General features: G+C 43.4%; 1 protein-coding gene across 1 annotated transcript in view; it reads right to left on the bottom strand.

Annotated features, from left to right (window-relative positions):
- EPHA1 (EPH receptor A1) overlaps positions 1–15,106 on the bottom strand; it is a 34,373-nt gene extending 19,267 nt beyond the window's left edge. Inside the window, exons 1-2 of the mRNA XM_063394119.1 lie at positions 14,379–15,106; positions 11,225–11,292 (exon numbers count right to left, since the gene is read on the bottom strand). Coding sequence (XP_063250189.1) covers positions 11,225–11,292; positions 14,379–14,928 — 618 coding nt within the window. The 5' untranslated portion in view covers positions 14,929–15,106. The remainder of the gene's footprint in view (positions 1–11,224; positions 11,293–14,378) is intronic.
- Between the last annotated feature and the right edge of the window lie 780 nt (positions 15,107–15,886).

The following is a 15,886-nucleotide window of genomic DNA, read 5'->3' on the forward strand; positions in this document are numbered from 1 at the left end:
CATGTACTCTGCCACAGTTTACATCCAGGGTGTACAGTAGGACCTACCAGACTGGGGCTATTACCTGGCCCTGGAAATAATGCACAGCATTTGGGGGTAAGAAAAAAAGATGGCCTGCCATAATGGCAAGGTAAATTGCAGAAGAACTGTTCTAGAGCAAGCACTCATTAACTTAGAGTTCATGCTTCTTTAAGTGGGATATTTTGCAAAACCCAAATTAACTATTAAAACTCAGATGATTTTCCTGACTTCATATTTCATTTAGGTTCTGCATCTTCCCCCGGCAAATAATGGCTGAGAGGAGGACATGGGCCCAGCTGGTTATATGACCTTACTAATATTTGCATGAACCTAATAAAGCTTGATAACGATTTTAACATATACTTTTGCTAAATTTTAGGTGGTTCTAGTTCTTCTTTCCTTACCACAGGTCAGATACAAAATGCAAAGAACATTCTCTTTTGAGTAATTCACACATGAGAACTGAAAATTTGGAAAGCAAGGTTTTGTCCACAGGGAAAATAACTTACATCCTTTTTGCCCCAGTGCTAAGACGGCCTTTCTCATTATACTTTAAATGTTTAATCAAATTAAATTGAAACAAGTGCCCACATAAATACTGGCACAAGTTTAAGCATCTTGGTTTTAAATCACACCCCAGGTTAAGATGAAATTTAAACAAGGTCTCAGTCTCTGCATTACTCCAGACGTGTCAAATCTCATGGGCTGAGCATAAGATTCACACATTTCTTCAGCAGCACCACCTCCTGTGCTCACAGCACAACAGCCTGTCTCCCCACAGAGCAGGTCACTGTGCTAGTGGAATGAATACAAGAGATGGACCCACAGAGTGCCAAAGAGGCTCTGTTCCTATGCCATGACTTAGAGCATACCTCCTACACAGCCTCACTCTGAAAAGTATTGGGGAGCTTTCTCCAAGCCAGCAAGTCCTGCTGACAGCACAAGCTCCTCTCTGGATGATTTCAGCCTCTTACCTAAGTGCATACTAGCAGTCTCCTCCCAGGAAGTTCTGGGGATGGTATCTATGTGTCCCTTCTTGTTCCCTTTTTTCTCCACATAATTAATCCCCAGTGTTACCCCACCCACTTAATCTGATCCAGCTGGCATAGGCCTGCAGCACACAGGATTTACACTTATTTCACTCACTGGAGGTCAAAAGATTTATGATACCAAAACAAAGAGAGACTGATCAATCCCAATTGATCAAGCAGAAGGGACAATCACGTCGTGACCTTCTGGAAAATGTAACAGAGCTGAATTTACAATGCATCCTGAAGTATACTGAAGTAGAAGAAAAGAAGTTAGGAAGGAGAATAAGAGCAAACTAGCTTTCACACTCTGCCCAATGCTAGGACTGGCTTTTCAAAGCATTCTTCAATGTGCATCTGCCTGGGAAAAGCATTATTGCGTTTGGAGGCTGAGAGTTAGACAACTTTCCATTAGCAGTTTATCCCAAGGCAGTACCACAGACAAGTGTCACCAGAAAGTATTTTTTGCATGTCTCACTGAAAGACATGAGCTGTTGTGGTGCCTGTCCTGAAAATACATTTTCAAAACTTACATGATACAGGACCAAAGTTTCATTTTCAGTGGTCAAGACTCTGGCCAAAAAAAAAAAAAAAAAAAACCTAAAAAAATACTTTAAACTCTACTGCTGGAAAAAATCCAACTGCTAACCCCTGTATTTCTTAGCTCATCTCAGCCCAGCTTCTTCCAGACTCAGTTCTTGAGGGCAAAGATGCTTGGCACTGACAAGTTTCATATGCAGTGTGGTGCAAAGAAATAACAAGGGAGTCAGACATGTTTTTGCTAGACTCTACTGCTGATGGGTAAAGGAAGTAAAATGAGGATATTATTTATGCTAACAATACAGAACTATTGTTAAATATGCTTCTGACTTCTTTTCATTATTCAGTGAAGCTTTTAAATTCAAAGTAGTAGAGGAAAACTGTTACACACAACATTTAATGAAAGGGTGATGAGACCAGAAGTTGCCAGGCAACTGTCTCCCATCCTCAATCTGCTGCAAAATCAAAATGTATGCCTCTGATTTTTAATGTAATGTTCTTAATAAACATGTGTGGTAAAGTCTGGCTCGATCAATATTAATTACTTGCCTCTGCAGTTTGTCAGCCAATGACATTGAATCAACCTCCTTTGATAATATAACTTTTTACCCACTTTATTCCAGCACTGTTGCCTTACTCCAGTCACAAGTTGGCCATAGGATGGGCAATATTCTTCTAGAAGTGGAGAACAGTTTTAGTCAGACTTCCTTATTTTAGCAGTGAGTGAATTTGTGGTTTTTGGATGTGAGAGGAAACTTTCTCATGAGATTCAGAATCATAGAAAGATTTAGGATGGAAAGGACCCTTGGAGATCATCCAATCCAATTCCCTGCTCCAAACAAGCTAAAGAGATCTTAAAGTCTTTGCATGTTATTCTTTAAAATGCCTTTTAAACTCTCTTCTTTTTAAAGTTAGAGCTTAAACTGTCCTTAAAGTAGTCTTCAAACTCTTAAAATCATTTAGGATTCTTTAAAAGTCGCTAAGAAAAAAAGCCAATGCATTCAGGAGAGTGTCATAGGTTAGTAGTTTGCCTTCCTAAAAAGTCTAAGTATGTAGCCATTGGATTTGAGAAAAAATGGGGTTTCTGGACTTCTCAGAAACCCATATACTACCAAGTTCCAGAGGTTTGTTCTTGAAACTCTTGGTGCGGTGGTGTAATACAGAGCAAAATTATTCCAGCACAGCAATTAAGAGTCAAGTGAAAACCAACCTCAAAGCAAAGGTACTGTGTCAATAACCTCAAAACACTGCAGGTTCAGGAAAAAGGAAAAAAGGAAAGCGACTTTCTTCACATTGGTTTGATTCCATATAAAGAAAGCTGTCTTTATAAAGGCTGTTCAGAATGATTTAAATGACAGCATGGAAGGGCACCAATAGATATTTGTAATAAACAGTATTGGTTTGGTCTGCGATGTGAGTAAAAATCCAAAGATAAGATAAGGTACGTGCCTTTTAATATCTACCTATATTGGCTCTGAAATGATTATACAGTTTGAAGCTCTGAAGCCTACAGGTTTACTCTGCTTTTTCTGTATAATGAGCCTTCTCTAGATTAGGTTTGTGTCAAGGATCCTATCTAGGACAAGCTGTGGTTCCTTCATCCATCTTTGGGCTACTCTTCCTAGAATCTACCATCAGATATAAGATGGAAACATTTTTAACATCTTGGAGCCACTGTCTTGGGCTTTGCAGGTGTCAATGAAGAGGTCTCTTTTGGTTTTAGCCTTTTTCAGGTGGGGTAAAAAAAGAAGGAAACAAGCTTTTAATGCTGACAAATACAAATTTCATCCCTGCTAATGGAGAGGTAGGCTACAAGTGACAGAAGCAGCAGACTGTGACAGTATTGCAAACCGAAGGCTCAGACTGGAGTCAAAAGAGCTTGTGACTTGCAGTAAGAATACTGTCTCCATCTCTGGCCTGCTTTGTCTCCTTTCAGAAAAGAGTCTGCCTGCTGTGACCTGTGTCTCATTTGTTTTCATATTACCTTAGCACAGTGACTTCCAATCTGTGGTCTGCAGACCCCCAAGGAAAGACACAGCGATACTTTAAAGAGACTCACAGAAGCAAAAGCAAGGCAAGCATGTAGGCAGTAGGCTTAAAGTTACTCAACTAAGATGCATATCTCCACTGGAAAAAATAAGAAGAATTCTTACTGGAAAAGTCAAGGAGATCATTTGCTGAAATCCAATAACATGTTTAACTTTGGGTTAGAAAATTTCACTAAGATGAAAAGACCAGCTAAGTAAGTAAAGGCAGCTACAGTGTACCTGTGCATGACAAGTGTGTCTCAATCTCATTTAATTTTCAACAGAATTGAGAGGCCAATAAATCTTTTCTTGAAGAAAAATTGCCCCAAAACTGCAATGTTTTTCAGCACCAATACATCACTGGTGTGCCAAGCCTGAAACCACCTAGGAGAATGTGCCACTGAACAGTTTTTGTCCCCTTTCCCTGGCTGCAATCTTGCCTGTGGATTGTATTGACATTTGTATAGTAGCATTTGCATGCTACTGTGACCAAAAATCCTTCCTGGAACAGATTCAGCAGTGAAGGTAATTACAGCTGTGCTACAGTCACAGTGTCATTTCCTCAGAAGAAGGCCGGTGACGAGAGGCACCTTGCTGGCACCTGTCTTGATACAGGATTCTCTTCAGTTGAAATACATCTGACAAATATTTGTCAGGAGGCAACCTGGACCAGACAGCCAAAAATAGCATCACCACAGTGGTGTATTCCAGAATTGAAGCTTCTGTGACCCTTTACTGAAAGTTTCTCAATACTCTTTGAAGTTCTTTTGCTGGTGTGGAAGACAATTTAGATGACGGTGATGAAAGAAGCATGGTGACATCTAGACACTTCATGAGTCCTGTAACTTTAAATCTGAGAACAGCTGAGGCTGCTGTTATTTCTTTGATCATCTGGCTATGGTCAGACAATTTTAATTTCATCACATCACATCATCACGGAGCCTTTGACAGAACTGAACACAAAAGAGATGTTTTCTTATCTACAGTATCTTTATGGGTGGGATGATATATTTCTTTTCCCACAATGATCCACTGGTTATTTTCAGGGAGGAGCAACTCCATTATGTAATTACTCGTTCTTCAGGGCACTAGCACATAGGTCTCCATCCCACCCTTGTCCTTTCAATTTAACTGGTACTCATGCTCTTATGGGAAGATAAGGTGTTAATGTGAGACACCAGTGCATTGATTACAGAACCTGTTTATCAAACCCGGGTTCTGCTGTCTGCTCATTCGCTGAACTGCCTGACCACATTAAGGCCTTACATGAAAACAGTTCTGGTCACAACAGATGATGCTAGATGAGGCATAATGATACTCTAGTCCAACATTTCACCTAGTTGGTTTGGATCACTTGTTTTGTATATACCTGTTTTACTAACACTCACTAACAGTACCAATATCTACAAAAAAGACTGGAGTGAAAAATCAGATTGTGCATCTTAAGAGTTCAGAATTCATGGCTAAAGCCATATTACCAATGAAGCAAATGTTAGCTCTCATGTTATTTTTGCATTACATTGCATAGGATCCATTGTAAATGGAAGTGGTTTTTTTCATTTTTTTCAAGGTGGAGGGCTTTATATTGTGAGCTGCGGTTTTGTATGGTGTGTCAAGTGTACTTCTAGTGTTTACAGAGAAGCTGGAAATTAGTCTGATGGTATGGGCAATACTTGCTCTGTTTGTATAAGTTCGTTTAAAGATGGACTAGGTGGAATCCTGTACAGGGATGGGGTAATTATGCCTTGATGATGATCAAACCTGCCTGGAGAAAAGAAGCTGCAGGAGATGGCAGTCTGAAAGTCATGTGAGGACCTAGCAATATTCAGGTCAACCAAAGAGAAGCCAGAAACTAGGCCTTGAAAACAATGGAAATAACCTTCTGAGAAATAAATTGTGGGAATATTTTTCTGCAGATCTGCCTTAGAGATGGTGAGAATCACAGTACAAAGCAGAGGTTCATCCTTCGAGGAAACAACAGGCAACAAAAGATGCAAAACCTTTTCTTTCTAATTGACTGCCTGCAAACTCACCTGTATTTTAGTTGGTATTATAATAGAAGTTGTTTTGTTGGGTTTTCTGTTTGTTTGTTTGGGGTTTAATATTACTATTATTATTTTAAATAGCTTTAAATACTTATTTAGTCTTCTTGGAGGACCATGCTATAGGCAGGTTAACCTCCAAGCTCCAGCTGACTTGTGCTGCTTTTGTGTTGACACAAGGAAGTTCAGTGAACCTTGTCCACTCATTCAACAGCCATAAAAGGGTGAAGCAGCTTTCTGAAGCTGCCAGGCAACAGGGCTGTCACGGCCAGAGTGCCCGAGCAGCCGTGGTGATGAATGTCGTGGCTGTACGGCATCTTCGCTTCGGCTCACAGCGTGCTCTTTTCTGCCCTTCAGGTCACAACACCGAGCGCACTGGCCAGCGTTGTTACTTGGGTCTCTGGCAGTCACTCCATCCTAGGTTGCCTAGTTGGTGGCTCATGAAGTCTGGCCTTCCCTACAGCTATTAATTTACACTTCACTCGTTCCCATCTCACTGGTTGGTATTCCCCCTTCTCACACTCCTGAGTAAACTATATCTGGATATGCATGAAATTTTTTTCCTTCTCTCCCAAAGTGACACAAACTAACTAATTTTCAATTAACAGGATATCATCAACAAATATCTCTCCACCAGTCCACAGATGAACAGCAGCAGGTCATGTCAGATTACAGCCCTGAAGCCAGAGCTGTTCCAATTTCCAGGTAGTTGTTGACTTTACTAAGCATTTTTCCCTTATTTCTATACAGATCTTGTTTACTTGGAGGAGCTAATCCTCTATGCCTGATACTTGAACTAGGAGCAGTGAGGTTTACACTGCTACTCTACTCCAGCTTCAGAGGTGATGGCACTCCTCTGAGTTACCTCCTAAAGGACAGGCATGAACAACAGCTGTGGGAAGAGGTGCACAGAACAGCTTTTCTGATGGTTGTTTTTCACACCACCTTTGGAGGCTACAAAAAGCTGACTGGCTGAGACTCTTCCAAGTAAAACTATCTGAGTAAGAGATCATTGAGTCTGACTAAGTGAACTGCCCAGGTTTAACAAGATAGGAGTGCTGTGCTGGAATTGCTTGCAGGTTGAAGGCGTGTGCCCCACAGCACTATTTCCTTCGTGACCAGGACTATCTGTCTGACCAAGAAGTGGTGGAACAGAAACCAGTCATCAGCTGATACCAAAATCTGGGACCGCTGAGTCTGGTGGAACACAGCCTCACCTTGCTAGAACCTGAAGGCACGTAAATATTATGGTATGATCAGTGACAGAGAAGTTGCTGACAGGTCACAGGTACTTGATCTAGTCTATTACCTAAAAAATTATCAGTGTAGAATTTGAACTATGCCTGGGCTTTAACAGGACAACAACAGCATAAGAAAAAAGGATCTGATTTTTTGGCTTACTCAAATTGTATTCACATAGCTTCAGCAGTTGCTATGGTCATAATTAAACTTCCCATAGAATATGAGGTGCAGAACTCAGAAACTTTTGTTCCTAAACAAGAAACACATAAATTCCAAAGTTTTCAAGTTAGTGGCTATTCATTGATAGCCTTTGGGATACGTTAGGCCACTGGCATTATGTGCCCATCCTTAGTCTTGTTTGAAGGTAGACTTTGAAAAAGCTGAGCAGATCAAGTGCCATGCACACTGGGAAACTGGTAGAAAGCTTGAAACTGATAGCAATGCTTTGAAGTATGTGTGGAAGCAAGCAAGGATATGAAATAGTCAGGAAAATAATTATGTCCTCCTCCTCACTGTGAATAAAAGACTGAGAACAACAGCAGCCTGGAAAGGAGACTAAGAAAGGCATTTGGAAGCTTTAATAATGCTATGATCCATGCAGGAATGTAAATTGGGAAAAATAAGCTCCACAAACCAGCTACCAGCTGAGCCTTGCTAAACTTTTAATATGTAATAAATATGGCACAATTTGGCAGCAGTGGATTTCATGTGATTCCTGAAATAACACACATCCAATTCAAAAACAAAGTTACCATGAAAAAGGACTCTTTTACAAGCAAAGACACCTGTAGAACTGGTGAAAGCGCATGTCCCAAGAAAATGTAGGAGCTAAAAAGAATATAGTGTGTTTAATTTACAATTCATTCAACAATATAGAGAGAGCAAGTCATATTGAGAAGCCCAGTGTGCAGCATTCTCCAGCACAAATGGCTTGGAACTTGTCACATGTTTCTCATGGAAGCATGACTGGATTGTGCAAATACTATTCACGTACACAGAATTTGGAAAATGTGGGTAAAAGGAAAATTTCAAGATAGGCCCACAAGCTGGGAGTGAGATAATCACAGCATTAAAGGCAAATATTGGATTGCTCAGTATGTTGTATCTTAGGCCTACATAAATTGATACAGAAAATCCATAGGAATAGATATTACGTAAAATCATGAAAAAAATCTGAACATAAAATCATGAGGATCTTTTGTGCCTGGGCTAAAAATTCAAGTTCAGAAAGCTAATGAACAAACAATTCTAAATTATCACACAGACACAAAGATTTAGGTGGGAAAGGACCTTTGGTTCTCTGCTCCAATCTCCTGCTCAGAACAAGGCTGACTTCAAAGCCAGGCTGGGTGGCTTAGGGCCTTGTCCATTAAAAGCAAAATGCAAGAGGAAATCATAATTCCTCATCGCAATCTGTTCACAGCTGATGCAATTATATTTAAAAGAAAATTAGCGATTAATAACATTTTATGCTGTTATTTTACAAGCTGCCAAGAAGGAGTGCTACTGTGCCTGATAAGTGAATTTGTTCATGATTGGATTTGAGAGGTCCTTTTTGAACAGTTTCAGTGGTATCAGAAACCCGTTCAGGAAGCTAGGCTGTTTGTGCAGCATGAGGAGTCTTAAAGAAATGTGAGAGCAAGTAAAGTCTGTACTCCTGACACCTTCAAAGTGGCCATCATTGGCTCTCTAATATATGTTAGAAGGTGGAGATCTACCACTAGTACTGTAATACACCTCTCTATGCCCACCTGGTGTTGCTGTGGCAAAACTTCAAAGCCAAAAAAGAATTATCAAGGAACGTGTTAGATGATGAGAGGAGTGGGGCGGTGGGTGGTAAAGTAGATAAAAGGGGATTGTAAGAACTACAGACTGCCTCTTTAAAAGCCTAGTTTCCAATAGTAGCCTAAAGTTAATGAAACCCTTTCTAAATAGCTACTACAAAGCAAGCTAGCACAAACCATTTAATAAACAAAACTCTACAGATACTTTACTTAAAGTGTCTTACAGAGACTTTCACTCAAAGACTACCCTTAAGCTTATTCAAGATGCTGGCTAATGTGGTGCAGAAGTTCTGAACTAGAAGTGCTGTCCAAAACTGAGCGGTGTTCTCAGGCTGAGCCCGTGTGCTAACGGGAGCATTGTCTGCCCTGGATACAGCCACGGTCTGACCATGAAACAGCCACACCTGGCAAGCCACTTCATCCTCTGTCATTGGCTACAAGTGAGAAGAGAACAAAGGTGTAGTTCTGCCTCCACAGGCTTAGCCAACCTCTTCTGGGCTATGCCTCGGGGGCCTTGCCCATATAAAGTATGAAAATTCCCCACAGCAAATTCCTCCTCCCAGCGATAAGTATATTGACACAAATCCAGCTCACTCATGGGAGATCTCCAGCATCTGAGGTTAAGTACAAGTAGCAGTGTTACATGAAGTACACCCTTCAGCTCGGTGTGCAACACAGCTCAGATGTTTTCAGCCTGTTACTAATCAACCTAGTCAAATTATTCAGTACTAATCTTGGCTCTTTTTTGTCAAAAAGTGTTCTGAATTAATTTCCGTTCTTTTTTGAACTTACTTAATTCTTCATTTTGAAGAAATGGTTTCAGAAACTTGTTCAAAGTTCTGATTACAAGAGAATCGGCCATTGTTCCCTTTTTGCTCGTGGCAATTTGTCAGACTTCCACCTAACAGTTATTGGGAAATGATGTAATTAGACAAATCTCCTCAAAAGGCTTGTTCATGAGAAGTCAATGAATCTATTCTTCATTTTCTGTTGTTTTATCAGTCATCCATATCCTGATCTGTTGGTTTTGATTTCTCTCAGGCCATGTCCCCCATAATTTTCAACAATTCTCAGTTACAATTATATTTTGAATATACATATTTTAAAAAGCAAATGTAGCACAAGCAGAAGGATTTGACAGCTCCTCACACTGCTCCGAACCTACTGTGCAACACTCAGATGTTTGTAATAAAGGTTTTGTTTTCTTTCTATCACTTTTTTTTTTTTTAAAGGCACTTTTCAGTGTTTTTTTTTCAATCTTTTCAAGAGTCAAACTTCATCATGAACATGCCTGGAGCCTGGAACTGGGGTAAAATTACCACACAGAGAGTTGATGGGACAACAAAGGGAGCAGTGGGCAAAACATGATCTACATGTATGTCTCACTAGGGCACCTGTTTTGAGCAGGGTATAATAATACTACTAATAATAACCAAAACAGCTTTACTAATGAAACAAATGCAGTTATGCCAGTACATAAGAACTTCACTGTCTGGCTCTACTTCACCCAGCAAGGCTACCAAGAGGAGGAGGCTGGGGTGGATTTAAACCAGACACAGCACATTACAGAGGAAAATTATGGAAATGAGGAAGGAACAGGCTGAGCCCAGGTCTACTTTAGAACAGGAAGGGTGAAGACTCTCCATTGGAAAGGTTGGGACTTGGAACAAACACATGAGCAGGGATGAGGAACTGAAACTATGTATTGACAATTGTGCTAACTACCGCAGGATAGTCCCTAAATTCCATTTTCCTTGTGCCTGCCTTCCACCACTCCCACAGTACTGCTGCTACAAAGGAAACCACCTTCACTGATGTGGGTTGTGACACCAGAGGGACTGCTCAACTAGGCTTCATAAAAAATAGCTGTACTTGTACAAAAATAGCTGAGAGTTCAGCTGTCTTTCGGGGTCCAACGTTGCAGTGGTTTCAGGAGTACATTTTGAAGCACTTCCATCAACTCAGTTTTACAGTCACAAAACAAAGGGAAATTCCTCTCTCATTGTCAGCACCAAACACCACAGCTTGGTGTAAAATCCGAGAATCCTGCAGCCCACCCACAAAGGCAGATTGCTGCCCCATGAGTTAACAGTTATTTCTTCAGTCAGCTGCTGAATTAAAAAACGTGTTTCTAATTTCTTGAGAGACTCTGAGACAGAAATATTTTTGTTCTGCCTATTTTCATGGGAAAAAAAATTAGAAAGAAAGACATTGTATTTATGTGCAGCATGACAGAATAAAAAACTGGGTGATTAATTGATTTTTTCATTTTTCTTCATTGCTTTATTACTTCATGGAAACAGTGTATTTCAATATATTTAAACACACTGGAAGTCAATAGACATCCATCCTTAAAAAGCTGGGTAGGGGCAAGGCTGCACAGGTGAAGGGAGAGAGACTTATAAAGCCTAAAATGTCCAGGAGGGGATAGGGCCTCAGAAGCCCGGTTTCCAGAGGTAGGGTGAAATTTCAACACGGATTATATTTTTGCATCATTTAATACTTCCAGTGACTCCTCTTCCTTGAATGTGGGTACTCACCCCTACTTCCGGAGGGTCTGGAAGCCAGCCCAGCTCACCCTGTGCAGTGCTTGTGTCAAGTAGATTCACTGAAAATCAGAAGAGAGGGAAAAAATAAACCGGAGACCCAACTCATATGGCCCATGGAATGGTTTCGCCCTTGTTTTGTCAAAGAAAGTAAAGCCTGCATTTCCTCTCTCGGCCCCCCATTCCTTTGAAACCTCTCACGATCAAAAAGCGTGACTAAAGGAGGGACCGAAAGATACAAGACAGGGCAGCTAGTCAGGAGCTAAATGTTTTTACTAATATATGAGACCCCCTCCAATACACACCCCCAAAAATGCAACCCTGACGAATTTTATCACTTCCTAAAACTGTCCCGAAAAGGAAGAAGGAGGGTGAAGCCTATTCAAATGGGAACGCGGCATTAGCACCTGAACACATCTTTCCTTGAAATAAGAAGGCAGCAAACTAAATGGCTGAAGAGGAAGACAATCAAATAAATTACCAACACAAAAGATCAATCAGTGTCGCCTGAAGGGACTATTCAGTACTTGAAACACGGTGGGAAAGTACAGAGGCTGTGTGAAGTTGTAGAAGGGACTTTCCATTGTCACAGTACCCAAAAGCCAGGAGATGCACCAGTTGTGCAAATTGATGAGCCCCCTGCTACTAACTCAGACTGTCCACCAGCTGACGATGGCCGAGAAATCGTTTAACCCTCTCCCAGCCTTCCGACTTTTCTGGCCGGGACATCAAGAGAGAGTCATGGCTCTGGCCATAGCACGGCCAGCTCCTGCGGAATTGCACGGCTGCTTTAAGCCTTGCTGCTGGAGTCGTGTGACAAAGGAGAAAATCATTGGTACGTTCATTTTTAGCCTTCAGAGAAATTTGAAAATGCGATCACAGTTTGGCCTAAAGTCTTGATCTGAAGACACGTTAAAAATGTGTCACTTTGTAGGCAAACATTGAGAAAGCAGAGGAGTTGGAATAAGACACACTGTGGGATGTGCAGCTTCGTGCCTGCCTTTGGGTCTGCCGGTGCTGCCAGAACAGACTGCTGGTTTCTGTGCACCTACCGAAGTCCCAGCTTGGGAACACAGGAAACAAGAAAAATTCTTTGGATTCTCTTTTAGATTCCTGTGGGTGTATTCAGAGGGGTCGTTTCTAAACGTCTCAGAAAAGAATTTGGGGGTGAAAGGTAGGAGTGGGGAGATTTTTAAATGGCATTTAAATAACCAGGTTTCCTCCCCCTCATCTGACTGTTTTACAAATACTCCCTGCCAACTATAAGTAATAGTGTAAAGTGCAGATCAGCAAGAGTCCTGTGGAATGAGGAAGCAGGCTGTGGGCCCAGAATCAGAGATAAGAGGGATTGCGCTGCTGTTCTCACCTCTGAAACACCCTTTCAGCATTGGGAGAAGGGAAAAGCAGGAATCCAGGTTTTGCAAGTTCCAAGTATTCACAGTATGGTCATATGGCATAACCTTCCTAGCCACAGACTCCCTGTCCAGACAAGGCTTCTCATTCACGTCCCCTCTACTCTCAGTCTCTTTATTTGAGACAATATTTTTTGTGGTTAGCTCCAAAAACTCCAAGGGTGAGGTAGCCTGCCCTGCCAGAAGCATCACCCAGATAACAGCTTTGCCGTCCCATCCTCTCCAGGACTGAAGCAGCAGTGTGGAAGCAAGAGGGGCTGCATGGCAAGATCTAGCAGAGCAAGGGAAAAGGAACTTGGAAGTGGCCAGGACAGAAACCTGGCAGAGCCCTTGTGCCATGCTCTGCACTGTCAGCAGTGGCAGCTCCTTCGGCTGCTGGGTGCCCACTGGAGGGACTAAGTGTATGGCCAAGAAGTACTTCTGTAAGTGAATCCCATAACAGGGATTCCCCACGGAAAGGATGATTGAGTCGGTGAGACTACAGAAGCAGAGGAATACGAGTACTCAGGCACTACCAGCTCTTTGGTCCACAGCTTTGCTGCCGGGAATCTCACGTGGCTGTCCAGCCACAGGGGCGGAGGTGTCCCCAAAAAGAAGAAAGGCTTCAGATAAGAGAGGACGCCGGGAAAACGAGCTGTTTCCCTGATAGACAAGTTAAGGAAGAGTGGATCACAGACACGGCCCAAATGAGATGGCTGAGATAGGGAGAAGCTGGCAGACAGGTTACTGTTACTGCCAACTACTGGTCACACGCTTCTGGAGACCGAAGGCTGCGTGGTGCCACCCGGTATTACTTCTCCACAATGTCTGCCAGCTGCATCCACCCCGTAGCTGGATCCTTAATAGAAACGTGCTTGTCAAGGACGCTTTAAAAGACTACTCAGCATTCGCAGAATCAAAGCTGAGCCCATGGCTGAGCTGCCAGTTATGACCAAGTCCCCTCAATCGAGAGCCCTGGAGAAGCGAAGGAACACTGTCTTGGGGATGGAAAAGCCCCAACACCTCTTGCTGTACAAAACAGAAGTCCCTGGCAGGAATTGACTGCGGGAGAAGGTAGGAAACAGAGCAGAAATTTACACTTCCCTCACCTCTATTAAAAGTTACCATTCTTCCATGTTTCATAACCACTGTGCAACTACCAAGATGGAAGGAAAAAAAAATCAGTACATCTAATAAAAGAGAGTAAGTGATACAGAGAAGGGAAACATGGAAGCCTAAAGAGGTGGAAGAGGAAATTTTAAAACCCAGCTCCATCTTCCAAGAGTGGGGTAGGTAAAAGACTCCGATAAAATGCCTGTCTGCTTGCTCACAAGGGTTAACTCCTAAGAGGGCTTCTTGAGGAAACTGCGGGGGTGTTGCCAGAGGAGGGGAGAAACTTTCTGAGATTGTGTTTAAACTTGTTATCTGCAAGGCCCATGTTTGAGGGAAACAGGGGCAGAATTCTCTTGGATCACTGGATATGCCGAGGCATTCGTGCTTCAGCTGGGAGGAGGTGAAGGAGGGGGAGAACATACCTGGGCTCGTTCGCTGAGCCACCGAGACTGGGATGGGATTTGCCAGGCCGTGGTCCCCCCACACCCGGCTGCCCTCCTCTGACACCCCGGTCCCTCTGAGGTGTCCCTGGAGCCGCGGGCGCTTGGCCAGTCCCGCTCCCTGCCCCTTAGCGAGGTCGCTGTGGCTGCGCGCCCCAGCCCAGCCCTCCGGGCAGAGGGACGGGCGGCGGGTCCCACGCTTACCTTCTTTCCCGTGCGCCTCGGCAGGAAGGAGAGCCCAGAGGAGAAGGAGCCCGACGGAGAGCCCCATCCCGCCGCCGCAGGTGCTCATCCCCAGGCCGGCCGGAGAGGGGGCCCGGCCGGCAGCCCCCGGCGGCTCCGGCCCGTGTGCCCGGGCTGCTGCGGGCAGCGCATGGGCCTCTCCCGCAGCCTCCCGAGCGCGGCGCGCACGTTGCACAAGCGCCCGCCTGGCCCACGGTGGTGATGAAAGATCAAGGCGAGTGGGTGGAGAAGCCTTACTGCCTTTACCTGTTCTAAGGGGCTGGTCACAGACTTCCCATCTGGCAGGCAAATAAACCCACCTTAAAGGCAGCCACCTCTTTCCTGGGAGCCTCCCTCCACCTTTGCTCCACTCCCGTAAGAGGCTCCCGATTGCCACCTCCTGGGCAGCCCTCGCCATCCTTCCCGGTCCCGCCGGGTCCGGCAAAGGCTTTAAACTGAAATTTGAGGAAGAAATGATATAGGGTAGTGAAGCACTGGAACAAGTTGCCCAGGGAGGCTGTGGTTGTTCCATCCTTGGAAGTGTTCAAGGCCAGGAAGGATGGAGCCATGGAGCAATCTGGCCTAGTGGAAGGTCTGGTTCCAACACCCATGGCAGGGCAGTTGGGAATAGATGATCTTCCAGGTCTCTTCCAAGCCAAACCATTCTGTGATTCTGTGAGCTGTGATAATGGGGCTAAAACCACGAAGCCATCTTCACTGCATATGTTTAGGAAATCCATCTGTAGACAGGGACAGCAGCCCATTTAATTCCCAAGTATGTCACAGAGCAACAGCAATACCACTTTGTCTGGCAGAATGACTGGTTTTCGTTTAGTAAGCTCCTCAGCACTGATGGACCGTGCCTGCTTTTCAGCAAAAGAAAAGAAATCATGGGAGAGGAAGCAAGCTAGAAGGATTCTTTCTCTGAGTAGGAAGACCTCACAGGACTTTTAGTTTTCTTCCTGAGGGACACAAATATGAAAGAACTTGCCTTTGTTCTGTCTCTCCTGGCATTCAAAGATGTTACTCCCACCCATACACAACTATTACACCCCTCCCCGTAAAATACAGATGGTATTATTACACTTGCTGTATGGCTGCATTCCTCTTCTCTCTTCCTCCTCCTCCCCAAGGAAGGCTAAAGAAAGGACCTTGTCAGGTTGCATTGAGAGGCTGGGGGATCTCCACCCTTGGAGATGTTCCAGATTTGCCAGGACACAGCCGTGAACAACACAGACACGTCTGGAGTCAGCCCTGCTCTGAGCAACATTTGGGACTGTGGACTCTCTGAGGGCCCTTGCATCTAATCTTTCAGTGAATTCTGCCATTCTCAAACCATACATCTTGAGAAAACAAGATCTATCCTGAGATGTCTGAACATGCGCAAGAGAAATTTCAGAACAAACAGTTACAATACTAAGCTTTAAATTTTACATAGCACATGGAGTAAAATATAGGTGTAAATAATTCAAATGTAAATGGCATTCAGA

The sequence above is a fragment of the Prinia subflava genome, chromosome 3 (assembly GCF_021018805.1).
Source record: "Prinia subflava isolate CZ2003 ecotype Zambia chromosome 3, Cam_Psub_1.2, whole genome shotgun sequence".
In the NCBI taxonomy this organism is placed as follows: Eukaryota; Metazoa; Chordata; class Aves; order Passeriformes; family Cisticolidae; genus Prinia; species Prinia subflava.